Below are 26,536 nucleotides of genomic sequence, written 5' to 3' on the forward strand. Positions count from 1 at the left end.
CTAAGCTGTTTTACCTCTAAAGGGAAAATTTTGCAGGATTTTCTGACCATGTACAAAAATATGTGGTTATTTGCATTTAGCATTGTTTCTTCCTCTTCTGCATACCTGTGACCGATTCTGAATCATGACCCACTGGATGAGAACCACTGATCTTTTATTGGAGAATTGTGTCTGTGTTAAACTCAGGGAACAGGTGACGTGCACCTCCATTCCTCCGTTGCACGGTACGTGTAAATGTGCTGGTGCGTGTGGGACTATAGGGACACCCTGGAGATATAATTCACGGATCATGTCTACTGAACACACATCAAGCCTTCTTTACAACAGCTGTCTGTCATGTCAGCCAAAAATCAATAAATGCAATTAATAGATGTAAAATAGTGTCTGAAAATGTTTTTCTTTAAGAACCACAGCATTATGTCATCATCACCTTTGTGACCTGATCAAGACCCTTAGTTCTAACCAGTTGGGATGTGATAAACCCTGTGTCTTCCAGGTAATGGTTTAAACTTCTATATTGACCTCTTGACCCAGTATATTTTTACACACCCTTCACACTTTCCAGGCGTTTAACTTGATCAGTAGTAGCATTTCTTTTCTGCATTCTAATGGATTTTTTGTTTCTCTACCCAGACACCAAGATTATTCAACGTCTTTTGGAGATTACTGGGCAGATGACGAGTCCACCATAGTCATGACGTCCACATATTTCCAGTGGTCTGTTTGTTCCTGAAGGGCACTGTTAAACAGTGTTAGAAAGATGATGGGTCCCAGTACGTTTCCCTGAGCAACTCCACATGAGGGATATTCCCAATCAGACAGATATCCCTGATAACGCACTCTTTGATGACAATTAGACTTTGAATTAATCCATGGAATCAGGCTAGGTCTCACTCCAAGATTCAGGAGGCACTGAACTGGTAATATGTGGTCTACTCTACAGGATTGACAACCTTGTCAAAGTCATTTGTGATTAATGTGCACACTGGGCCGGGAGATTTGTGACAGTTAAAGGATTAGTTCACTTCAAGAATAAAAACCTCCTGAAGATTTACTCACCCCCATGTCATCCAAGATCCCATAGTCTTTCTGTTTTCAGTCGCCAAGAAATAAAGGTTTTTGAGGAAAACATTCCAGGATTTTTCTAATGAACTTCAGTGGCAACCATTTTTTTGCATGTTTGCTTTGTAAACACTGGGTCAGTGCTTCTGTCTACATCATGCGTGATCTTTCCAACGTAATGCGTGAAGTCCAGCTAGTGCAAGACGAACATTTATGTTTATAAAGCATTTAAATGTTTATTATTTTAAGAAAATGAGTGATAATTTCTCCAGATAAGACCCTTACTCCTCAGTCCCCATTGAACTCCATTATATGGAGAAAAGTCTTGGAATGTTTTCCTTAAAAACCTTAATTTCTTTGTGACTGAAGACTGTGCAGTTTGTTATCCAAACAGTTATCCGGGATTGTAAAATTTCAGAGTATGTTTAGGCCAATGTCTAAGTACCTAGTAGATGAGCCTAATAAATGCTCAATGAGTTCGTCCTGATGTAATGATTTTGATGGTGAATACAGTACACACACATCAATGTCTGGACACTTTTAAAGTACAATGCAACTCTTCCACTTCATCGTGTGGTTAAAAATAAAGTGTATCCATACATTTTCAATAGATCCTCAGGCATGTAGGGGGTAAACCAAGTCTTGGAAATTGCAGCTACATCCACATGATTTTCCACCAAAATGGCTTGAAATACATAAATCCTGTTTACAAGACACCTGGGTTTCATCATAGAATACTTCAATATAGGTTCTTTTCCCACCATTTTCAAAAGGAATGCTGCAAACTGTTCCCGCTTAGTATATAAGAAACTTACACTTCAGAAGCCCAAGTGGATGGTTGCTCCAAAGAAAGATTTTTATCGGATTACAGGAATTGCCTCTTGTTGCCTTTAACCATGAGGCCATCATGGAGACTCGGACGTCAAATAGACATTTAGAAGATGTCTTTAAGATGTTTATGATGTAAAACCGACATCTATCAGACGTTAGTAGGTGATTTCCAGATGAAGAGATATTTAACCGAAGTCTTGCAGACCTACGGGTTACTATGGTGACTTTCTTTAATTAACTTATTTAGATAATTATTTATATATTTTTAGTTTTCATCATCAAAGATGTGTAATGCACACGCCCCTTTGGCACTACGAGGTGAAATCGTTTTATGCAATTCCCCTTTAAGGGTTTTGTGTATTTATCGCGAAAAGGCACGGCTCTGATTTCAGTTTCAGCGAAAGGAAAGTTAACAATCCCAGTCACTTCAAAGGTTTTTTTTTTAATATTCAAAGTTTTAAAAAACTCGTGTACCCTTCCAAAATTGGCTTTTTTGGTGTTTTAGCAGAATAAAACAATTAAGCTATTGCAGGACAGTAATCTCGAGAGCTCTGGGAGAGTTGGCTGTGTCTCAAAGTCTCGTGTGCGCGCTACCAAGGCGGCATGTTTGCGCATCGCAGAAGCGCGCGGCCGAGCTTTCAGTAGGCAGCTCGCTCGGTTTTGAGACAGCGTTGTTTTCGTAGTTTGAGTTTCGTTTCGTCGTTTTTACTTTCGATTTTGTTTCTGGAGCAGCTGCAGTGAAGCTCGGGCTCATTCAGGACGCTGTCAGTCAGTCATCGAGTGCTGAATCGCCGCAGAAATGTACGAGCTGGAAAAGGAGAATCTGCGGCGCTTTAGCGATTACATCACGAAGTTTTTACGACCGTCAGTCGTCAAGAACTTCATGACGATATACCTCGATAAAGGTGAGAGTTAATGAACAAACAGACGCAACATCAGCAACTGCTCGTTCTATAACGTCTGTTGCAAGCCTGCTTTATCTTCGAGAAAACATCCTTCAGTTTGTTGAGTCTAATTAAATATTCTACAGTAGAATTATATTTGTGTTGTGTTGGGTAATGTCTGTTTTCTGGACAGTTGAATTAAATGGCTGTAGGAACCTGAAAACTCTTTTATGTCCTTCAGGATTGTCATAAAGGGAACACATACTGTTAAGAATTATGTAAAGGATGCATTAAAAGTCAATGGGTTTCAGCTGACTATTTGTATTTAAGCTTATGTATTTGTTTGTTTGCATATAGATAAAATTTATATAGTTATACATTAATATTGTGAATGTGTTAAGTGTTATCTGGACAGTTTAGTTTCTATTTATTTGTAAGTCGCTTTGGATAAATGTTTATTGTGTTACATTATTTTATATTCTACTCGCTATAGTACTAATGTTAGATATATTTACTAATTTAAAACACTGATTTATTTTAAATTCAGTTTAATTCTATATATTAATTCTGCTCCCTGTAGTACTGTACTGTTACATTTATTTGTATTGAAATACATTTTTAATGAATTTTTTGTTTAATTTTCTTTATAATTTTGCACCGGATAGTGTTGTACCGTTAGATTTATTTACTATTTTAATTAAATTTGTAATGTTTTTTAAGTCAGTTTGAATGAAAGTTTTTAAAAATGAAATGTGTTAAAGTTAAAACAATTTTTTTTTTGGCTGACAATTTTAATACAAATAAATCATGTTTTAATGTGTTAAAAAAAGCTATTATTATTATAATTGTTTTTGAAGATATGACTGTATAACAAGGTAAAAAAAAAAAAAGAATGTAATTAATAGATTAATTCTTTTTTGTTTATTTATGTTGGAATAAAAAAATAAACAAGGGTGTTAATTTACTGTAGACTTTTTTTGGCAACTAGTTTTCACTTCTATTCTGTTGTATACTGTCTCTGTGCACAGAGATGGTGGAGAGCATTCTCTCTACAGAGATGACGTCTGTGACCACAGCTGCCCAGATGCTGCTGGACCAGGTGTATTATCTAGAGGAAGTGGGCTGGTTTCAAGCTTTTCTGGACATCCTGCTCGCCTCGGGTGAGTTCAGTGACCGCCGCAGGGCTCACGGATGCCTCGAGATCAGGGCAGATGCTGAGGATGTGTGTGTGTTTATGTACTGTAGAGTACACCGGACTGCACGACGCCATTAAAGAGTGGGACTTCGAAAAGTTAGAAGAGCTGAACGAACACAGGAGATTTCTGGAAAGGATCGAACCGTCAATCACGAAGCACATGAAGCCCAGCGAGCTGCTCGCGCACATGAGCGGCTGTCTGAAGCCCAGAGAGTGTGAGGAGATCCGGGCGGTGAGTCTCTACAGAAGTGCACAGGCTGGTGATGTGTGCATGTGTGTTTGTGTCCTCACGTGTGTGTGTGTGTGTGTGTTACAGGAGGAGAGTCAGCGCGGCCGTATCGCAGCCAGTGAGAAACTGGTGATGAGTCTCCTGCGCTCAGACAAACCCAACTGGTTCAAACTGCTGAAGATCGCACTGGAAAACTGTGACTTAGACGAGGCTCGAGACATGCTGGAGACAAGTAACACTTCATCTGTCTGTCTGTCTGTCTGTCCGTCCATCCATCCATCCTCTGTCTATCCATCCACATCATCCATCTGTCTATCCATCCATCCATTCATCCTTCTATCCATCCATCCAGCCATCCATCCGTCTATCTGTCTATCCATTCCTCTATCCATCCATCTATCCACCCATCTATCTATCTATCTATCTATCTATCTATCTATCTATCTATCTATCTATCTATCTGTCTGTCTGTCTGTCTGTCTGTCTGTCTGTCTGTCTGTCTGTCTGTCCGTCCATCCGTCCGTCCGTCCGTCCGTCCGTCCATTCATCTGTCCATCCATCCATCCTCTGTCTATCCATCCACATCATCCATCTGTCTATCCATCCATCCATTCAGCCTTCTATCCATCCATCCATCCGTCTATCTGTCTATCCATCCCTCTATCCATCCCTCTATCCATCCATCTATCCACCCATCTATCTATCTATCTATCTATCTATCTATCTATCTATCTGTCTGTCTGTCTGTCTGTCTGTCTGTCTGTCTGTCTGTCTGTCTGTCCGTCCGTCCGTCCGTCCGTCCGTCCGTCCGTCCATTCATCTGTCCATCCATCCATCCATCCATCCATCCTCTGTCTATCCATCCACATCATCCATCTGTCTATCCATCCATCCATTCATCCTTCTATCCATCCATCCATCCATCCATCCGTCTATCTGTCTATCCATCCCTCTATCCATCCCTCTATCCATCCATCTATCCACCCATCTATCTATCTATCTATCTATCTATCTATCTATCTATCTATCTATCTATCTATCCGTCCATCCGTCTATCCATCCATCCGTCTATCTATCCATCCATCCGTCTATCTATCCATCCATCCATCTATCCATCAATCCGTCTATCCATCCATCCATCCATCTATCCATCCGTCCATCCAACCTTCCATCCAACCTTCCATCCATCCATCTGTCCATCCATCCATCCATCCATCTATCCATCCATCTGTCTATCACTCGTCTATCTATCTTTCTATCTGTCCGTCCGTCTTTCCGTTTATCCATCCATCTGTCCATCCATCCATCCATCCTCTGTCTATCCATCCACATCATCCATTCATCCTTCTATCCATCCATCCAGCCATCCATTCGTCTATCTGTCTATCCATCCCTCTATCCATCCATCTATCCACCCATCTATCTATCTATCTATCTATCTATCTATCTATCTATCTATCTATCTATCTATCTATCTATCTATCTATCTATCTATCTATCTATCCGTCTATCCGTCTATCCATCCCTCCATCCATACATTTATCCACCCTTCAATCTATCTATCTATCTGTCCATCCATCTATCCATCCATCCATCCATCCAACCTTCCATCTATCCATCCGTCTATTACCCGTCTATCTATCTGTTTGTCTGTCTGTCCGTCCGTCCGTCCTTCCGTTTATCCATCCATCTGTCCATCCATCCATCCATCCTCTGTCTATCCATCCACCCATCCTCTGTCTATCCATCCACATCATCAATCCGTCCATCCGTCTATCCATCCATCCATCCGTCTATCCATCCATCCATCCATCCGTCTATCCATCCGTCCATCCAACCTTCCATCCAACCTTCCATCCATCTATCCATCCATCCGTCTATTACCCGTCTATCTATCTGTCTGTCTGTCCGTCTGTCCGTCTTTCCGTTTATCCATCCATCCATCCATCCATCCTCTGTCTATCAATCCACATCATCCATCCGTCTATCCATCCATCCTCTGTCTATCCATCCACATCATCCATCCGTCTATCCGTCTCTCCATCCCTCCATCCATCCATCTATCTATCTATGTAATGATGGCAGGATGAGTGTCCTGATGATGATGTTCCTGCAGATGGAGGAGGTTCGGAGGTGAAGGCCAGTGAATGGGACGGTGAGCCGGAGGACGTGATGACGACCGTGTGCTTTGAGTTCAGAGAGGAGGCCGAGACTGAAGACGTGCTGATGAGCCTCAACAACATCACCGTCACAGAGAAACCTGGTGGCTTCACAGGTACACAGCCCAACATCAACACGATAACGTCACCTGAGAGCCCAAATCTGACCTTTGACCTCTGCACAGGGAAACCTCAGCGATCAGGTGAGCGCAAGCTGAGAGAATATCAGAAGGAGCTGACCGCCGCTGCCGTCCAGGGCCAGAACACCATCATCTGCGCTCCCACAGGTGCACCAAATCACAAATGCATGCCATTGATATTACTGTAATTGATTAATCAATAAATATCTTATTTTTTATTTATTTTTCCCCTAGATTTATAACCAGAGCTTTTTTTAATTGAAACAACGATTTTGTTGCTATTTTATTGTTTTCATTGAAAATGCCAATTTCAAAACAAATATTTTCTTTGCTTTTATTATTTAAAGTGTGTGTTTGTTACAGGTGTGAGTCTTTTTTTATACAGTCAAGCAATCTGAAATTTGGAAGTCAGAATAATTTGATTCATCTCCAGTTATGATTTTTTGATTAAGAATAAGGAGAACAAACTTAAGTCAAAAATGACACATGCATGGATCAAAAAAGCACCTTATGATTGTGTTGCCTTTCTAACTGTCCTATCCACTCCCTTCCCTCAGGATGTGGAAAAACCATTGTGGCCTTGGCCATCTGTGAATATCACCTGAAGCAGTTTCCCGAAAGAGCAAAGATCGTGTTTTTGGCGACCAAGGTCGATGTCTATGAACAGCAGTACAAACTTTTCAAGGAGCACTTTTCCAGCAAGGATCCCAACGTCAGGCACGGTCCCTAACACACACACACACACACACACACACACACACATACATGCATACAAAAATATTAAGCCATAAATCATCATATTATTCTGATTTCTGAAGATCATGTGACACTGAAGACTGGAGGAATGATGCTGAAAATACAGCGGAGCATCACAGAAATACATTACACTTTAACAGAGATTCAAACAGAAAACAGCTGTTTTAAATTAGAATAATATTTCAGAATTTTTACAGTATTAAATGCATCTATCTAATAAATGCAGCCTTGATGAGCATGAGAGACTCTTTCAGAAACATTGAACCATTAGGATGATTCCAGCTGTAGATGACGGTGTGTGTGTTGTGATCTGCAGGGTGACGGGGATGTGCGGTGATATGGACTATCTGTCCGTGCGCTGGCTCATAGAGAATCATGATATCGTGGTGATGACGGCTCAGATCCTGGTGAACGCGCTGCAGAGCGCTGAGGTGCCGTCTCTGGAGATCCTGTCACTCATCCTGTTCGACGAGTGTCACAACACGACCGGAAAACACCCCTACAACAACATCATGACCCGCTACCTGGACACCAAACTCACCAGCAGCACACACTCACTGCCACTGGTGCACCGCACACTGTTATAATCCACACTCTGTTCTATTCTCTTCAGTTCTATTCTCTTCGGTTCTGTTGTTCTATTCTATTATATTCTGTTCTTTTCATTCTATTCTATTCTGTTCTTTTCATTCTATTCTATTCTGTTCTATTTTATTCTATTCTGTTGTTCTATTTTATTCTATTATTATATTCTGTTCTGTTTCATTCTATTCTGTTCTATTTTATTCTATTATTCTATTCTGTTCTTTTTCATTCTATTCTATTCTGTTCTGTTCTTTTCTATTTTATTCTATTCTGTTCTATTTTATTCTGTTCTATTTTTTTATTCTATTCTATTCTGTTGTTATATTTTATTTTATTCTATTCTGTTGGTCTATTTTATTCTATTCTGTGCTTTTTTTGTTCTATTTTACTCTATTCTGTTTGGGTTTGTTAAAAATTCTATTCTGTTCTATTTTATTCTATTCTGTTCTATTTTATTTAATTCTATTCTATTCTGTTGTTCTCTTTTATTCTACTATATTTGTTCTATGTTATTCTATTCTGTCCTGTTCTATTCTATTCTGTTCTATTTTATTTAATTCTATTCTATTCTGTTGTTCTTTTATTCTATTATATTCGTTCTATGTTATTCTATTCTGTCCTGTTCTATTCTATTCTATTTAATTCTATTCTGTTCTGTTCTATTTTATTTAATTCTATTCTATCCTGTCCTGTTCTATTTTATTCTGCTCTATTCTGTTCTGTTTTATTCTATTCTGTTCTGTTCTGTTGGTCTATTTTTTTATTAAATTCTATTTAGTTTTTTAATAACCCAGTATATTGTCTTATCCAGTCCTATTTTGTTCCGAATAATAAACTGGGTGATATATATATATATATATTTTTTTTTTTTTATTTTAGTATTTTTTTTTTTTGTTAATTTTATGTAGGGGCGCAGAGACACTGGAAAACGAACACCATGAATAAATGGCCAGTTTATCAGCCCTATCTTATCAAATCCTTTTTTATTATTTTATTTATTTATTTATTTTATCACCCAGTATTCAGTCTTATTCAATCCTGTTTTGCTCTTTTTTTTTTACTTTTCATTTTATTTTATTTTCACACTTTTGTTTTATCCTGTTTTGTTCTATTTTTACATTCATTACTTTACTTCTTCTGAACTGCTCGGCCTATGTAGCTATGTCTTTTCTATTATTGTTATATTCAGTTGTATTCTGTTCTTTTCTTATATCCGTGTCCTGATTGGTTTACTCTCAGATCGTGGGCCTGACCGCGTCGGTTGGCATCGGTTCATTCAAGAACGGACTGGAGGCAGAAAACAACATCTTACAGCTCTGTGCCAACCTGGACACCAGGGTCATCACCACAGTCACCCAGCACAAGGATGAGCTCAAGTCATACGTGCACACGCCTGAGAAAGGTCAGCAAAATACACACATACAACATTACCTATGACACGTGATTATTAATGCTGTGTGTGTGTCAGTGTTTTTTGAGGTTGAACAGTGCACGAGTCACCCCTTCATCAGAATAATCAAAAACATCATGAGTAACATCGAGCAGCTGGCGCAGAAGACCTTCAACATCGGTACGCAGTCCACACCTGCACACACATGCTGTACACACACACACACACACACACTAACACACACGTCCGTGTGTCTCTCAGAGAACCTGTCGAACATTCAGAACCACGAGTACGGCTCGCAGAAATATGAGCAATGGATCGTCTCTGTTCAAAAGAGCTGCAAAGTCTTACAGATGAAGAACGCAGACGAGGAGAGACGCATCTGCAGAGATCTCTACAACTACACTGAACACCTGCGGGTGAAAGAGAGAGAGAGAGAGAGAGAGAGAGAGAGAGAGAGAGAGAGAGAGAGAGATAAAAATGCGATAAAAATATTGTTCGTTGTTACTTCATGATGCCTAGTACTTTAAATGATTTTATTGCAAAGTGCAACCATAGTAATAAAATCAATGATTTGATCAAACATCATGTGAATGGATTCTGTAATGCTCTCATCTCCCTCAGAAATATAACGATGCTCTGATCATTAATGAAGATGCGCGGACTAAAGATGCGCTGGATTATCTGGACGCGTTCTTTGATCAGGTCCGAAGCGCTGGCTACGATGAGACCGAGAGGAAACTGACCGCGCTCTACGACTGTAAGAATCCTCCTCTCTCTGAGCTTACAGACAGAAGCACATCACACGTGTGATTTGAGTCTGAGTGTGTGTGTGTGTGTGACGCAGGTCAGCGGCCGCAGTTACTGCGTCTGGCCACCGAGGGGGAGCAGAACCCTAAACTCGATGAGCTGAAGTTCATCCTGGAGGAAGAATACCACAATAACAATCAGACGCGCACCGTCATGTTCGTCAAGACACGAGCCCTCGCCGACGTGAGTCTGACCTCAGTGACCTGACATCTGCATGCTTCTTCAAACGTGATTTAGGATTCACCTGTGTGTGTTTGTACACCTTTATAAATAAGGCCATGAAGAAATGGATCGATGAGACTGATTCCCTGAAGTTCCTGAAGCCTGGAGTTCTGATAGGAAAAGGACGGAAATCCAACTTTACTGGATCAGGTGGGAATCCAAACATTCCTATGCAAAGTGACGGACTCAGTGCTTGGAATTAATTTTGCAGACAAATTTACATAATAAAACAAAAATTTGGAATTAAAAAGAAGAGCTGGAATCTAAACAAAAACTAGAAAATGATGAAAAATGTATTGTAATTTTACGGTTGTGCTATAATATAATAATAAAATTAATAATACTTTTTATTAAGTTCTTATAATCGTGCATTATTTTTTAAATATTGTTTATTTTGTTAAATATAAACATTTATTAATGATAATAATATTTTTATTTTACAGTACAATTATTATTATTATTATTATTATTTTAAATTCATATTGATATATAATTACATTTTCAGGCCAAACAAACAGGCGCAGGCGCAGCAAAGCTTTTATTTATAAAAACAAAAAAAGAAAAAGAAAAGAAAGGGATATCACAATTTTTTTTTCAGAATAATTGCAATTAGATTATTTTCTAAAAGTACCCCTATGAAATAGTTTTTAGTTAAATTTCTATTGTCGTTGTTAATATTTTGAATTAAATTGTATTTTTGTATTTTCTATATGTTTTCATTTACATTTTAAAGTTTTTGCTTATGTAGTTTTAATTTATTTTTATTAATTTATTCTTATTAGACATTTTATATTACATAATAATGGATTGTTTTAATGGTTTTCAGTCCAAATTGATGTGCGTTTGTGTTGTTGTGCTGCAGGAATGACTCCGAACAATCAGAGGGGGATTCTGGAATCTTTTAAGAGCTCTGATCAGAGCAAGATGCTCATCGCCACATCAGTCGCTGATGAAGGCATCGATATCCCACAGTGCAACTTGGTTCTGATGTATGAATATGTGGGAAACGTGGTAAAGATGGTGCAAGTTCGAGGTAACAAACATATGCACATGCTTTTACACACATATAAACACACACACACACACACACACTTCCTCTGATGCATGAGTATTATGTGTGTGCATGCAGGTCGTGGTCGAGCGGAGGGCAGCCGGTGTTTCCTCATCTCCAGTAATAAGGAGCGCATTGCGAAGGAGAAAATAAACATGTTTAAGGAGAAGATGGTGGAGGAGGCCATCGAGCAGCTGCAGAGCCACCCCGCCGACCTCAGAAACAAGGTTCTGTACTTCCACTGCATGTTTTAAACATCAGTGCATCTCTGCTGTGTGGCAGCACTAGACCGTACGAACATGTATGTGTGTGTTCAGGTGGACATGTTGCAGAGGGAAGACAAAGCCCGGAGGGATCACATCAGTGCCAGTCCCGAAAAACCCAAAACCCAGGGCAGTTACGAGCTCCTCTGCAGCAAGTGCAAGAGGTTTGCATGCTGGAGTGACGACATCAGAGTTGTGCAGGTATCACCTTCACGATTTAATACACAAACCCTTAAAAACTTCACGTTTTTAAACTACAAAATACTTAAAACTTTCAAACTTAAAGCATTTCAATCTGATTCCAGTTTAAAAATACTTAAATTCTCCTAATTTCAGGCTTTTCAAACGACTTCAAACTAAATAAATAGATAAATCCATCAAATTTCTAACTTTTTCAACTGCTATGAACTTAAAAAATACTTAAAACCTACAAAGTTAAAGCTTTTAAACTACTTCAAAGTTAAAAATACTTAACTGTAAAACTTCTATCTTTTCAAACAACTTCAAACTTCAAATTAAAAACGTATGAATTTCAAGCTTTTTGAACTACTTCGAACTTAAAAATATTTTAACCATTCAAACTTTTAGCTTTTCAAACAACTTAAAATTTTAAAATACTTAACCTGCAAGCTTTTCGAACTCCTTAAAACATAAAAATACTTAAAATCTTTACACTTCAAGCTTTTTAAACCAGTTCAAACTTGAAAGTACTTAACCTTCAAACTTTAAGCTTTTCAAAATACTTAAAATTTAATAAATACATAAAACCATCAAATGTCAAGTTTTTTAAATGACTAGAAACTTTGAAATATTAAAAACGTACGAATTTAAAGCTTTTAAAATACTTCGAACTTTAAAAATACTTAACCTGCAAAACTTAAAGCTTTTAAAGTACTTCAAACTTAAAAACACTTAACTGTAAAACTTCTATCTTTTCAAACAACTTCAAACTTCAAATTAAAAACTTATGAATTTCAAGCTTTTTAAACTACTTCGAACTTAAAAATATTTTAACCATTCAAACTTTTAGCTTTTCAAATAACTTAAAATGTTAAAATACTTAACCTGCAAGCTTTTCGAACTCCTTAAAACATAAAAATACCTAAAATCTTTAAACTTCAAGCTTTTTAAACCAGTTCAAACTTGAAAGTACTTAACCTTCAAACTTTATTTAATTTTTTTTATTCAATAATTTAAAATGACTTCAAACTTAATAAATACATAAAACCATCAAATGTCAAGTTTTTTAAATGACTAGAAACTTTGAAATAAATACTTCGAACTTTAAAAATACTTAACCTGCAAAACTTAAAGCTTTTAAACTACTTCAAACTTAAAAATACTTAACTGTCAAACTTCTATCTTTTCAAACAACTTTAAACATACAAATTTCAAATTAAAAACATACAAATTTCAAGCTTTTTAATCTACTTCAAACTTAAAAATATTTCAAACGTCTAGCTTTTTAAACTACTAAAAGTAAAAATACTTAACCTGCAAGCTTTTCGAACTCCTTAAAACATAAATACCAAAATCCTTCAAGCTTTTAAACTACTTCAAACTTGAAAGTACATCACTTTTTAAACTTTAAGCTTTTTAGACTACTTCAAACTTAAAAATTCTTAAAACCTTCAAACTTCAGTCTTTTAAAACAACTTTGAACTTAAAAATATTTTACATTTTCAAACTTCTAGCTTTTTAAACTACCCAAAATTTTTAAATACTTAAGTGTCAATCTTCCCCCACTTTTTCAAATTTAAAAACACTTAACCTGCATGCTTTTCAAACTACTAAAAACATAAAAATACTTATAACCTTCAAACGTAAAAATACTGAAATCCTTCAAGCTTTTAAACTACTTCAAGCTTTTCAAAGCTTTTAAAAATACTTAAAACATTTAAACTTTAAGCATTTCAATCTAATTCCAATTGAAAATACATAAATTACTCCAACTTTAAGATCTTCAAAGTACTTCAAACTTAATAAATACATAAAACCATCAAATGTCAAGCTTTTTAAATGACTTGAAACTTTGAAATATTAAAAACGTACGAATTTCAAGCTTTTTAAAATACTTCGTACTTAAAAAATACTTACAACCTACAAACTTAAAGATTTCAAACAACTTCAAACTTATGAATTTCAAACTTTTCAAACTACTTTGAACTTAAAAAATATTTTAAACATTCAAACTTCTAGCTTTTCAAACTACTTTTCAAACTACTTAAAACTTAAAATTACTTAAAACAATCAAACTTCTAGTTTTTCAGTCTACTTAAAATGTAAAATGTAAAAATACTTGACTGTCAAGCTTGTCAAGCTTTTCAAACTACTTAAAGCATAAAAATACCAAAATCCTTCAAACACCAAGCTTTTAAAATACTTTAAACTTTAACAAAATACTTAAAACCTTAAAACTTCAAGTTTTTTAAACTACTTCAAACTTAAAAATATTTTAACCATTCAAACTTTTAGCTTTTCAAATAACTTAAAATGTTAAAATACTTAACCTGCAAGCTTTTCGAACTCCTTAAAACATAAAAATACCTAAAATCTTTAAACTTCAAGCTTTTTAAACCAGTTCAAACTTGAAAGTACTTAACCTTCAAACTTTATTTAATTTTTTTATTCAATAATCTAAAATGACTTCAAACTTAATAAATACATAAAACCATCAAATGTCAAGTTTTTTAAATGACTAGAAACTTTGAAATAAATACTTCGAACTTTAAAAATACTTAACCTGCAAAACTTAAAGCTTTTAAACTACTTCAAACTTAAAAATACTTAACTGTCAAACTTCTATCTTTTCAAACAACTTTAAACATACAAATTTCAAATTAAAAACATACAAATTTCAAGCTTTTTAATCTACTTCAAACTTAAAAATATTTCAAACGTCTAGCTTTTTAAACTACTAAAAGTAAAAATACTTAACCTGCAAGCTTTTCGAACTCCTTAAAACATAAATACCAAAATCCTTCAAGCTTTTAAACTACTTCAAACTTGAAAGTACTTCACTTTTTAAACTTTAAGCTTTTTAGACTACTTCAAACTTAAAAATTCTTAAAACCTTCAAACTTCAGCCTTTTAAAACAACTTTGAACTTAAAAATATTTTACATTTTCAAACTTCTAGCTTTTTAAACTACCCAAAATTTTTAAATACTTAAGTGTCAATCTTCCCCCACTTTTTCAAATTTAAAAACACTTAACCTGCATGCTTTTCAAACTACTAAAAACATAAAAATACTTATAACCTTCAAACGTAAAAATACTGAAATCCTTCAAGCTTTTAACCCCTTAACTGTCACTCGTGTTTTTGAAGATAGACTTGAATGTGCATGATACAAACCTAAATTTTTATAATTCATGACTGAAAACATTTTGTAACATGATTTTGATGTGCCATTTACATGGTAATGCAATGTCTGATTTTAAAATGGGTTTTAAAGGATGAATTTTGAGATTTTATGTTTTCAAGTGATATATAACTTCTGATGATTTCTAAAACATGATAGAGAAAAAGGCAACGAGAAAGTCTTTTTTTTAAACAAAGGTCAAAACTCATTTTGTAATGTAGATTTCTGAGGGTGCACTCTTGTCATAAATTAATCTATTACTTTTCCTACATAATTTTTAACAAATAATATTGGAAAAATATATATTTGGGAGTCTTGAACCTTTCCAACGATATATAGTTTGTCAGGATTAGATTAGATTTGATTGTAATATAGTATAGTCAACGTAGGCGTCCCGTATACGGGACGGGGTGACAGTTAACAGGTTAAACTACTTCAAGCTTTTCAAAGCTTTTAAAAATACTTAAAACCTTTAAACTTTAAGCATTTCAATCTAATTCCAATTGAAAAATACATAAATTACTCCAACTTTAAGATCTTCAAAGTACTTCAAACTTAATAAATACATAAAACCATCAAATGTCAAGCTTTTTAAATGACTTGAAACTTTGAAATATTAAAAACGTACGAATTTCAAGCTTTTTAAAATACTTCGTACTTAAAAAATACTTACAACCTACAAACTTAAAGATTTCAAACAACTTCAAACTTATGAATTTCAAACTTTTCAAACTACTTTGAACTTAAAAAATATTTTAAACATTCAAACTTCTAGCTTTTCAAACTACTTTTCAAACTACTTAAAACTTAAAATTACTTAAAACAATCAAACTTCTAGTTTTTCAGTCTACTTAAAATGTAAAATGTAAAAATACTTGACTGTCAAGCTTGTCAAGCTTTTCAAACTACTTAAAGCATAAAAATACCAAAATCCTTCAAACACCAAGCTTTTAAAATACTTTAAACTTTAACAAAATACTTAAAACCTTAAAACTTCAAGTTTTTTAAACTACTTCAAACTTAAAAATATTTTAACCATTCAAACTTTTAGCTTTTCAAATAACTTAAAATGTTAAAATACTTAACCTGCAAGCTTTTCGAACTCCTTAAAACATAAAAATACCTAAAATCTTTAAACTTCAAGCTTTTTAAACCAGTTCAAACTTGAAAGTACTTAACCTTCAAACTTTATTTAATTTTTTTTATTCAATAATTTAAAATGACTTCAAACTTAATAAATACATAAAACCATCAAATGTCAAGTTTTTTAAATGACTAGAAACTTTGAAATAAATACTTCGAACTTTAAAAATACTTAACCTGCAAAACTTAAAGCTTTTAAACTACTTCAAACTTAAAAATACTTAACTGTCAAACTTCTATCTTTTCAAACAACTTTAAACATACAAATTTCAAATTAAAAACATACAAATTTCAAGCTTTTTAATCTACTTCAAACTTAAAAATATTTCAAACGTCTAGCTTTTTAAACTACTAAAAGTAAAAATACTTAACCTGCAAGCTTTTCGAACTCCTTAAAACATAAATACCTAAATCCTTCAAGCTTTTAAACTACTTCAAACTTGAAAGTACTTCACTTTTTAAACTTTAAGCTTTTTAGACTACTTCAAACTTAAAAATTCTTAAAACCTTCAAACTTCAGTCTTTTAAAACAACTTTGAACTTAAAAATATTTTACATTTTCAAACTTCTAGCTTTTTAAACTACCCAAAATTTTTAAATACTTAAGTGTCAATCTTCCCCCACTTTTTCAAATTTAAAAACACTTAACCTGCATGCTTTTCAAACTACTAAAAACATAAAAATACTTATAACCTTCAAACGTAAAAATACTGAAATCCTTCAAGCTTTTAAACTACTTCAAGCTTTTCAAAGCTTTTAAAAATACTTAAAACATTTAAACTTTAAGCATTTGAATCTAATTCCAATTGAAAAATACATAAATTACTCCAACTTTAAGATCTTCAAAGTACTTCAAACTTAATAAATACATAAAACCATCAAATGTCAAGCTTTTTAAATGACTTGAAACTTTGAAATATTAAAAACGTACGAATTTCAAGCTTTTTAAAATACTTCGTACTTAAAAAATACTTACAACCTACAAACTTAAAGATTTCAAACAACTTCAAACTTATGAATTTCAAACTTTTCAAACTACTTTGAACTTAAAAAATATTTTAAACATTCAAACTTCTAGCTTTTCAAACTACTTTTCAAACTACTTAAAACTTAAAATTACTTAAAACAATCAAACTTCTAGTTTTTCAGTCTACTTAAAATGTAAAATGTAAAAATACTTGACTGTCAAGCTTGTCAAGCTTTTCAAACTACTTAAAGCATAAAAATACCAAAATCCTTCAAACACCAAGCTTTTAAAATACTTTAAACTTTAACAAAATACTTAAAACCTTAAAACTTCAAGTTTTTTAAACTACTTCAAACTCTAAATTTTTTCTTACTAATGTCTGTTTATATCTCACTTTTCTAAGCATTTATATCTCACAACTGCAAATTATAAGCTCAAAAAATGCTAAATTGCTTGATGGAAAAAAAGTCAAAATTGTGAGATAAAATATCACATTGACCTTTTTTTTACCCCATTGTGGAAACATGCTTCCATAGGACTGTGAACGCATGAAAGTTATTAAATAGTTGAAATATTCATTCAAAATGTAAATAAAGAGATTGTCAAAGGGGAAAGGGTTTCTGAAACTCTAGTCACAGATTTTTTAAGAAAGTGTTAATTTTGACCCATCACTCTGTTCGTTTCTCTTTCTATCATCTTTCTCCTTCTCTCCGTCCTGCAGGGCGCTCATCACATCGTTCTGGATCGCTCCATGTTCAAGCGCTGTACAACTGCTCCCCATAAGAACCCAAGATCCTTCTCTGGCTTCTGTAAGAAAGAGAAGATGCTCTGTGCCGAGTGCAAGCATGACTGGGGTCTCATCGCCTCTTACCTCACCATCCAGGTGACTCTGAGCATTTCATTATCGTGTATGATATATTATTCATTTTTGTTTATATTTTTATAATTATGTTTTCATTTTAATTTTGCTTCAAATGTTAGTATTTCTTTTGTGGTTTCATCATTTTTATTGTTTTTATATGTCTATAATATTGATCAGGTTTTAGTTTTAGTTGTTTTAGTACTTCTACCAAAAATAAACCGAAAAATAAGAAATGTAATTTTATTTTTAACAAAAGTTTTTTTTTTATTTATTTTTTTATGGATTTAGTTTTAGTTAACGATAATAACCCTGAGCAGATGAAACACCTCAACAAGTCAAAAAATGTTTTCTATCAAAAACTTCAAGAACAGATATATTTATAAATCTTAAAGTTTTGTACATAAAACAACACTTAAACAGTTCTGACAGAAAGCTTGTGTATTCTGGCTAATTATTATTATTTTACATTTTTTTTATCAAACTTGTTTTTTTACTTACCATTACACATACTGTATTGATATTTTTAAAAAAGCAAAGAGAAAAAACTATTTTTTTGGATATCAACAACAAAAACTGAGCTTAATGTGAGATCTGCAGTGGGTTTGATCGAGTTGATAAAAAGCTAATAATTAATAAAATCCTAAATATAGAAAAAAAAAAAACACTTGAACACTAAAAATATAAATATAAATATATAAATATAAATAGTTTACATTGACCAACATCAGAGAATCATAAACATGTTGTTAATTAGTTTAAATCGGAAGTTCCTCAGAGATTTTTCTAGTAAATATTTTATTTTAAAGGGTTTGGCTGACAAAAAAAAAAAAGAAGAATTAGGAAGAATCAATCAATTATAAATTACTTACTGCCCTTGTGTGAATATTGTAATCATGTAATCCATAAAAAATTACTTTTAAAATGTAATATGTGACCCCGGACCACAAAACCAGTCTAAAATGTTAATTATAAATCATCTCTCCGTTGATATATGTTTTTTTATGATCGGACAATATTTGTCTGTGATACAACTATTTGAAAATCTGGAATCTGAGGGAGCAAAAGAATCTAAATATTGAGAAAATCATCTTTAAAGTTGTTCAGATGAAGTTCTTAGCAATGCATGTTACTAATCAAAAATGACGTTTTGATACATTTACAGTAGGACATTTACAAAATATCTTGATGGAACATGATCTTCACTTAATATCCTAATGATTTTTGCCATCAAAGAAAAATTAATAATTTTGACTCATACAGTGTATTGTTGGCTATTGCTACGAATCTACCCCAGAGACTTCAGACTGCTTTTGTCATTTAATCTTATTACAGGTGCTTCATTTTACATGTAATCAGTGACTTCGCAGCTCGCAGCACTGTGCAGATTCATGTGTGTTAAATACTTGATTGTGAATCTGTCGGTCTGACTCCAGGATCTGCCGCTGGTGAAGATCGAGAGCTACGTGGTGCAGGACTGTGTCACTGGCAGACAGCAGTACTTCAGGAAGTGGCGTGAAGTGCCGTTTGCCATGCGTGAGTTTGACATGACGGAGATCACGCCTGAGACGTGTCGACCGAGAGACTGAGGACCACGACACACTCCTCCTGTGTGTGTGGATCATGGGAACTTACACTAAAATATCATCCAAACATGACTAAATTAGGACTTTTCCCATCTTATTCTAATTGTAGGTATTTGTTAACTTGATGAACTGTGATTGAGTAATCCAGATGATATGTGCTCTTAACAACACCACACACACACACACAGATAATAATCGTTAATCCGAATTAGTCTCATTAGTTTGTGATGTTACTGAAACTTTTCTGAAATGAAACTTTTAATGTTTTTTATGTATTGTATTTTAATTTGAACTTGGCCAGGGTGGCTTTAATAAATTACATTTATTAATTAGACATGACTATGTAATTTAGTCTTAGATTATGTGTGTAATGTCTGATTTGTTAATGGAATTTTGAATATTAAAGTAATTAATAATGGAATTATTTGATATGAATTTGATCTGATACATTTGATATAAACGTTTAGTTTGTTGACGTTAATTGAAATGAAATTAATAATCAAAATAAAATAGGAAATGTAAATATTATGAATGTAATTTTTTTTTTTTAATGTTAATAAAAAGCATTTTTTAAGGAACATTTTCATTATTAAGCTAATTTTTTTATTTTGGTACCTCCAAAAATGTAATTGTTATCGCAGAAACTAAAAAAAATTTTTTTTAATTAAATATATATATATAATTGTATTTATGCATTATGGTAGTATTTTTGGAACTGGTTTTAAAATTTAAGCAAACTGAAATATAAAATGCATCATATTACAATAATATACTAGAAATATAAAAAGTAAGACATCTGAATATGTCACTTGGGAACTCGGGGAAAAAAATGTGTTTAATTGCTTTAAAATTATTCACAATAAAAAAAGGCCCTAAAAAAAGAATAATTTTTCCTTTATTTCTCTTGATAAATGATTTGCCCGGTGGGGTGGAAAATCTTTCAATTACAACGATTAATGGCAGTCTATAAAGCCTGAAGTTAATGATGCTTGTAATCCCAGCGTTCCCCGAGTGTGTGAGTCTCTCTGCTGTGTGTGTGTGTGTGTGTGTGTGTGTGTATGTAATCTCCATGATTTATGCGAGTTGTTTGTAATTTATAGACAGATAGATGTGTGTTATGTATGTGTTAAGGTTTTAGGATTTATAGTTTGACATAATTATTTCTTGTTTAGTTTCCCCATAATTTATATATGTATATATATTCTGATTTGTGTGAGATTTTAATAATAAAACAATTTCAAAAATTTAAAAAGTAAAATATTACAGATAGGTTTGTAGGAAGACTTTTCATAATCATTTCTTTATTAGTTCCCCCATGATTTATAAGATTAATTTGTATAAAGTAATGTCAACCTTTGAGTCATATAATTTTGATACACATGTTATTTTTATGTGTGTTTTGATTTCATGATTTACAATTTCACCGAAATCTATCTATCTATCTATCTATCTATCTATCTATCTATCTATCTATCTGTCTAAATCAGAATATATAAACATAAATTATATATTCTGATTTGTATGTAGTGAGATTTAACAATAACATTTCATATATATATATATATATGCAGTATATGAAATTTTATCATTGGCTTTGTGTGTGTGTGTGTGAGAGAGACAAAGACATATTCTCCTGTCATTTATGTATATATATATATGGCAGGAGAATATGTCTTTGTCCCTCTCTCTCTCTCACACACACACACACACACACACAGAAGACGTGTGTGATGTAAATCTCAGGCAGAGTGAAGGCATCTCTTAGCCCCTCCCTCTTTCTAGAACACAGGACTTCATGTCATTGTAATTCATGTTGCCTAGCAACATGGGAGTCGTCATAGAGGCCCAACAATAAAGAGATGACATGTACAGTGATGTGCTGAGCGCTTTAATGCTGAGATATGCCTCCGCCATCTTTCCCTGCTCATCTGTGCTCGAAGGGATCAGAATTAGAAACGCCATTTAAACTCAATCTTATCACGTCGCACTGCCATCCCTCGGATACGTGTTATCTAGTTCAAATCAAACCTCTTGTTGATTCCTTTGTGAGAGTTATGCATTTCACTAAACATCTCAGTGGTGTATAAATGCATGATGGGGTGTTCTGCACAAATAAAGGAGACGCACAGAAAGTCACAGTTCAAAAAGGATCACATTTAATCAACAAACCATCCTAAGAGTCTCTTACTCATGAAGACAGTGAGGCGTCACAACAGCAATAAACAAAGATATTTTCTTAAAGTCTTCAGTTCAAAACAAAACACTTTTCTACCCATGCAACAGAAAGGAGGTTTAAAGGAATCGTTCGCTCAGAGATTCACCTTTTCTGTCGTCATTTGCTCGCCCCAAACCTCTATGACTTACTTTCTTCTGTGGAACAAGGAGAATTTTTTCAATAATATCCTGGGTTTTCCTTTCAATCAAATGAAAGAGGAGGTCTAATGGTTATTTGTGACTAAAAACTGAAAATCTTCCATTATTTTCTCAACAAAACCGATATCAGAGAACCTGTAATATTAATCATATGCACTTGCTTTTATAACCAGAATATCCTGGTTGATCAAATGAAAGGGGATGTAAAATGGTTGTTTGGTCCTGAAAGGAAAAAAAAGTGTCTTTTTGCAACTCAAAACTGGCTTCAGAGAACCTATAATATAGTGCATCAATCGTAATGACTTCTTTCTGTGGAGCAAGGTAAACTTTTCAATAATATCCTGATTCAATCAACTGAAGGAGGAGCAAAAATGATCGTTTCTGATCTGATTTCTAGTCTTTTCCCAACACAAAATGATCATGACTTAAGAGAACTTCGTAGTGCATCAATCATATAGACTTTCTATTGTGGAAAAAGATGCATTTTTAAAGTATATCATGGTTGCTCTTTTCAATCAAATAAAAGGGGGACTGATCCATGATGTCTTCTAAAGTTAAATGATGGTTCGTGACAAAAATCTTTTCCCAACAGAAAACCGAATTCAGAGAACCTAGTGCATTAATCCGACATGGACTGCTTTTATGCAGTTTGACAGACCTCATTTGCTTCAGCGCATATTCTTTGACTAACCTCCTTTTGTCTTCTGAAGAAGAAAGCGAGTGATTGAAAAACGACATGAAGGTGAGTAAATGACAACTGTATGTTGGCTTTCAGGTGAACTATTCCTTTAAGCTCGGATGGGGTCCTGATACGACTGAAGTCTCTGTTTCTCTACGTCAGTTAGTGTTTGGTTGAGGTGAGGTCGGTCTGAGACCCAGAGACTTGCCCTCGACGTCTCTTCAGTGCTAAACGGGCCACAGTGAGTCCTGAGGGGAAGGGCTAGAAAGAGAGGAGGGCGGTGAGAGTCCCTGATTGAGGAACCGTGTGATCAGACGTCAGGGGTAGATTGTAGGTGTTTGACCTGCAGATCTTCTAGTGTTCAAGTCTGGTTTTATGATGTGTATCGGTGGCGGTTCTTCAGAAGAACCAGCGGAAGGTGTCTGCGGCTCCTGCTGATGGTGCTCTCTGAGGGAAGACACAGGAGACAGTGGGAATACTGGACAGATTCCAGTTTAGCTGGATTTAATGGCCCAGCTAATCACAGAAATGATGTGTCGTTTGATGTGAATCATCTTCACAATAAGATGCAATGGTTCAAAATATTGATTCATCACAAATAAGAATTAAATTGGGAAAACAAAAACAACAGACAAAGCCGACCATCTGTATGCAAAGGCCCTCGCAACTGTGTTTCCGACTTTATGTAACGATTATTGTTGGCTTTTCGAAGAATTGCTTTTGTTTCTCTTTGGATCAAAAGCGTCTGGTTTATGCATGAATGTAATTATGAAACTTTTAGTCACTGGATTTGATTAAGTTTGAGAGGATTGAACAACATGAGTTTTGTTGGGAAAAAAGTAGCACGTAAACTAGTTGACCAAGAATTGGTAGTGTTTTTTTCACATTTTTGGCATTGATTGCATATTACTCTGAACTATGTGTAGATGTCTTGGATATCTAGTTTACTTGCTACTAAGGCGTTTCTGTAGCTCAAACATTAGAGCATGGAGTTGGCAATTTGGGGTTTTGGGTTCAGAAACCAGGGAATGTATGAACTGATAAAAATGTACATCTTGCATTCAGTGTAAGTTGTTTTGGATAAGAGTGTCTGCCAAATGCATAAATGTTCCTGGACCCTCCCCAACACTGCACATCTTGGGTTTTTCTTTAATTGTATTGAAACATCACAAATGCAGAGCCAGGGAGACTCCAAACAAACTCTTAAAGCCTGTCCGCACCAAGGATGATAACTATAACGAGACGTTTAAATCCTTTGAGAATAATGAAGGATGCACCCCAACTATATCTACACACAGAAATGATAGTGTTGGAATCACTTTCAGAATATTTCAGAACAATCCATCTGACTTTAAAGAGCACGAGCATGTAAAGCAGCAGAAGACAAAACTGCAATGCACACTTAGAATAAACATGAAACTGTTGTCTGCTAATGTAGTTAACATTATTGGTGTGAACAGGCCTTTAAAATCTTCCTGTGTAAAGGTGTGTTCACATTTACCATTGTTTAGTGAATTATCACGTCATTTCAGTGGGAAAGATGCTTGGTTTGAAAGTCACTTCTACACTGGTCTTGATTTTGATTCTGGTGAGTTGTGTTAACAGGTTGTGAATAGATTAAGCTGTCTTTGTATTATTACAGAGAACTTACAACATGTTGCCTCATCTCTCAGCCTTCAATACTGACTGTGTGTGTGTGAGAGAGATAAAGTGTGTGCTTGAGTGTAAGTGCATTTTTCCAGCTTAAGAGGACTCAAGCCATCAGCTAACACACACACACAAACAGACATTAATGCCTGATGTTTAACTACAGTCGCTCGTGCCAAGACTGGGCTATACTCCAAACCCCCATCAAATCAAACAGCCCACTTCAGTAGAGCTCCCTGCATATGTGTGAGTGCGTGTGAGAATCCCACCTCCATCGTGCTGCCTGGTTTCTTCTTGAGTTCTTCGCACTTTCTGAACTTGCAGATCTGATGACCCGTCTTTCTGTTTCGACAGGAGCTGCACACGCCGCAGTTAATGAGCCTCCTGCAGGGGGCGCACACGCCGCAGCGCTTACGCTTGCGCTTAGCCGCTCCGCTACCGTTGCTGCTGCAGCTGCCATTGACGTTTCCGTTAAGAGCGGCGGGCGAGCCGGAGCAGGACGAGCCGCTGTGCTGGCAGTCCGCCGCCACGTTAGCAATCTGAAACGCGCTGTCTGACATCGTGACCCCTGACGACCCTGCACCAGAGTGAAGCGTCGTCATGACGATGACCCCCGGTGGCAGCGACAGACCCCCCAATGGGGTCATCCCTCCGAATGTCCCGCCACGGTCCGTCTCTCCGGCTCCGCTAGGCGGCACAGATGATGGGCACTTCAGTCGGTTCATGCACTCGGCGCCCGTTACGGGAAGACCGCGGCATTGCTCCGAGGCTATAGGCGACAGGAAGTTGTCAGCGCCCATCTGGAGGGCGGAGTCTTGTGGAATGTGTTTGGCGGACATGTGCACATTCACCTGCTCCGCCCTCGACATACCAGTCCGATGTGTGTGAGGTCCGTTAACATTAACCGCGGTGGGCTTTCGCCCCCATAGCATGGCGTTGTCGCAGGGCCAGGGCGGCATTGCCGATAGGCGTGCCGAGGGGAAGAGGGGTGTGGCAATTCGGCCGATTTTGGCGGTCTGGGGAAATGGGGCCGCGGCAGCTGCGGCCACGGCAGCTGTGCTGTTCTTATAGAAGGTGGCGAACGAGCGGTAGCGCTCCATCTGCGCGCTGTAGTCCAACACTGGGTTCATGCACGAGTCGATCTGCAGAGGAAAGTCCCGCCCAGGGGTGGGGTTGTAGTTGTGGGTGTGGCCGTGGGCGTGGCCATGAGTGTGTGGGGTTTCCATGCACACACTACTGCTCATGTTCGCCATCAGAGCAAAACAAACACACACAAACGCCAAACCATCCACGGCAATGGTCCTGTGGAGGAAACAGGAGGTGGACGTGAACACAGAACTACAACTTAGCGGAATCGCAATTCAGAAATCTTTCATTTATTTGCAGACAATAGAGAATATTTTGTCAAATCCTAAAGGATACATAGAAAAAATTTCCTCAATGGTATTTTAGAACCAAAACGAATCAAAAATGAGTGCACTAAGAATCAAAATAACTAAACTAACGAAGAAAAAAAACCCCCTGAAAATAAGTAAATTACAGTTTACGCAATCTTATTTGGCTCTTGCAAACTAAGTGTGAAATTTTCGTCCGAATTTTTTGCACGTTAAAAAATAAATACGATCTCACATATCAATCACATTTACACACTGCCTTCGAAATTTTCATTCGTCATAAAAAAAATTTGAATTGTGTTTGATTTTCTGTGTTTTTTGCATCCGTAGCAAGAATTTTTAGAGATGTTTTGTCAATTCTGAACCACCGTACAAGCGAACGCCAAAATCCAGAATGGTGTCTGACAAGTTGGTCACGTTTTCTCACTGCACAAAGCACCAAGTTCATGAAAATTTGTGGTCTTCTTTTTGGCTCCAGTATCGCTAGCAAAGCATTAAACTGAGCCACTGAAATCCTGAAGTAAACTTTGTAATCTCACAGGAGAATCCCACAGCTCATAATAAGGAGGTGGAACTCTCCTTGGATTGGATGATGGATCAAATATTTCTTTTTCTCTTTTTAAGAAAAGAGAGGACAGCTAAATACTCCTCACTGCTTGAAAACTAAATTTTCATATGTTTTGGCAAATTTCTGTTCCCCAACGGATAAATTAATACGCGTCGGACTCAGTGTGCAATGTTTCTGTGAGTGACAAATGTTTAAGATGACGAATACAAAAAAAAAAACGCATAAGAACATTTCAGACTCGGTGTGCAAGGGCCTTTAGTGGATTTGTAATTCCTTCTCAGTGGGTTCCTAAACAGAATATATTAGAAATTCAATTTTAAAAACTGACATTTGATACAAATTTAAATAAAACAGTTCAGACAAACAGCAAAGGTTTTTTTTT

The 26,536-nt window shown here is 35.5% G+C and overlaps 2 protein-coding genes across 3 annotated transcripts in view; one reads left to right on the forward strand and one right to left on the reverse strand.

Moving 5' to 3' along the window:
- Positions 1-2,515: 2,515 nt before the first annotated feature.
- rigi (RNA sensor RIG-I) lies at positions 2,516-19,671 on the forward strand. Its single transcript, XM_059541296.1, has 19 exons — positions 2,516-2,798; positions 3,806-3,937; positions 4,023-4,204; positions 4,289-4,433; positions 6,318-6,476; positions 6,546-6,647; positions 7,058-7,217; positions 7,573-7,822; positions 9,081-9,243; positions 9,310-9,411; positions 9,493-9,650; positions 9,856-9,991; positions 10,079-10,224; positions 10,317-10,413; positions 11,126-11,296; positions 11,393-11,541; positions 11,632-11,778; positions 17,770-17,931; positions 19,344-19,671. Exons 1-19 carry the CDS (start codon positions 2,693-2,695, stop codon positions 19,494-19,496), a joined length of 2,820 nt encoding a protein of 939 aa, XP_059397279.1. The 5' UTR covers positions 2,516-2,692; the 3' UTR covers positions 19,497-19,671.
- A 3,222-nt stretch (positions 19,672-22,893) lies between these two features.
- LOC132129630 (CXXC-type zinc finger protein 4-like) overlaps positions 22,894-26,536 on the reverse strand; it is a 4,622-nt gene continuing 979 nt past the window's right edge. Inside the window, exons 2-3 of one of the 2 annotated variants that reach the window (XM_059541269.1) lie at positions 24,462-25,494; positions 22,894-22,992 (exon numbers count right to left, since the gene is read on the reverse strand). In XM_059541269.1, coding sequence (XP_059397252.1) covers positions 22,945-22,992; positions 24,462-25,445 — 1,032 coding nt within the window. In that variant the 5' untranslated portion in view covers positions 25,446-25,494 and the 3' untranslated portion in view covers positions 22,894-22,944. Of the gene's footprint in view, positions 25,495-26,536 lie in introns of both variants that reach the window. The other variant, XM_059541268.1, reaches the window with a different exon arrangement.

Source organism: Carassius carassius, chromosome 46 (genome assembly GCF_963082965.1).
Source record: "Carassius carassius chromosome 46, fCarCar2.1, whole genome shotgun sequence".
Classification (NCBI taxonomy): Eukaryota; Metazoa; Chordata; class Actinopteri; order Cypriniformes; family Cyprinidae; genus Carassius; species Carassius carassius.

Bases quoted from the DNA above. Each gene is read 5' to 3' on its own strand.
- rigi (XM_059541296.1), top strand. From the start codon at position 2,693: ATGTACGAGCTGGAAAAGGAGAATCTGCGGCGCTTTAGCGATTACATC. The intron at 6,648-7,057 runs GTGCACCAAATC...CCCTTCCCTCAG, and splicing joins CATCATCTGCGCTCCCACAG to GATGTGGAAAAACCATTGTG. The intron at 10,414-11,125 runs GTGGGAATCCAA...GTTGTGCTGCAG, and splicing joins ATCCAACTTTACTGGATCAG to GAATGACTCCGAACAATCAG.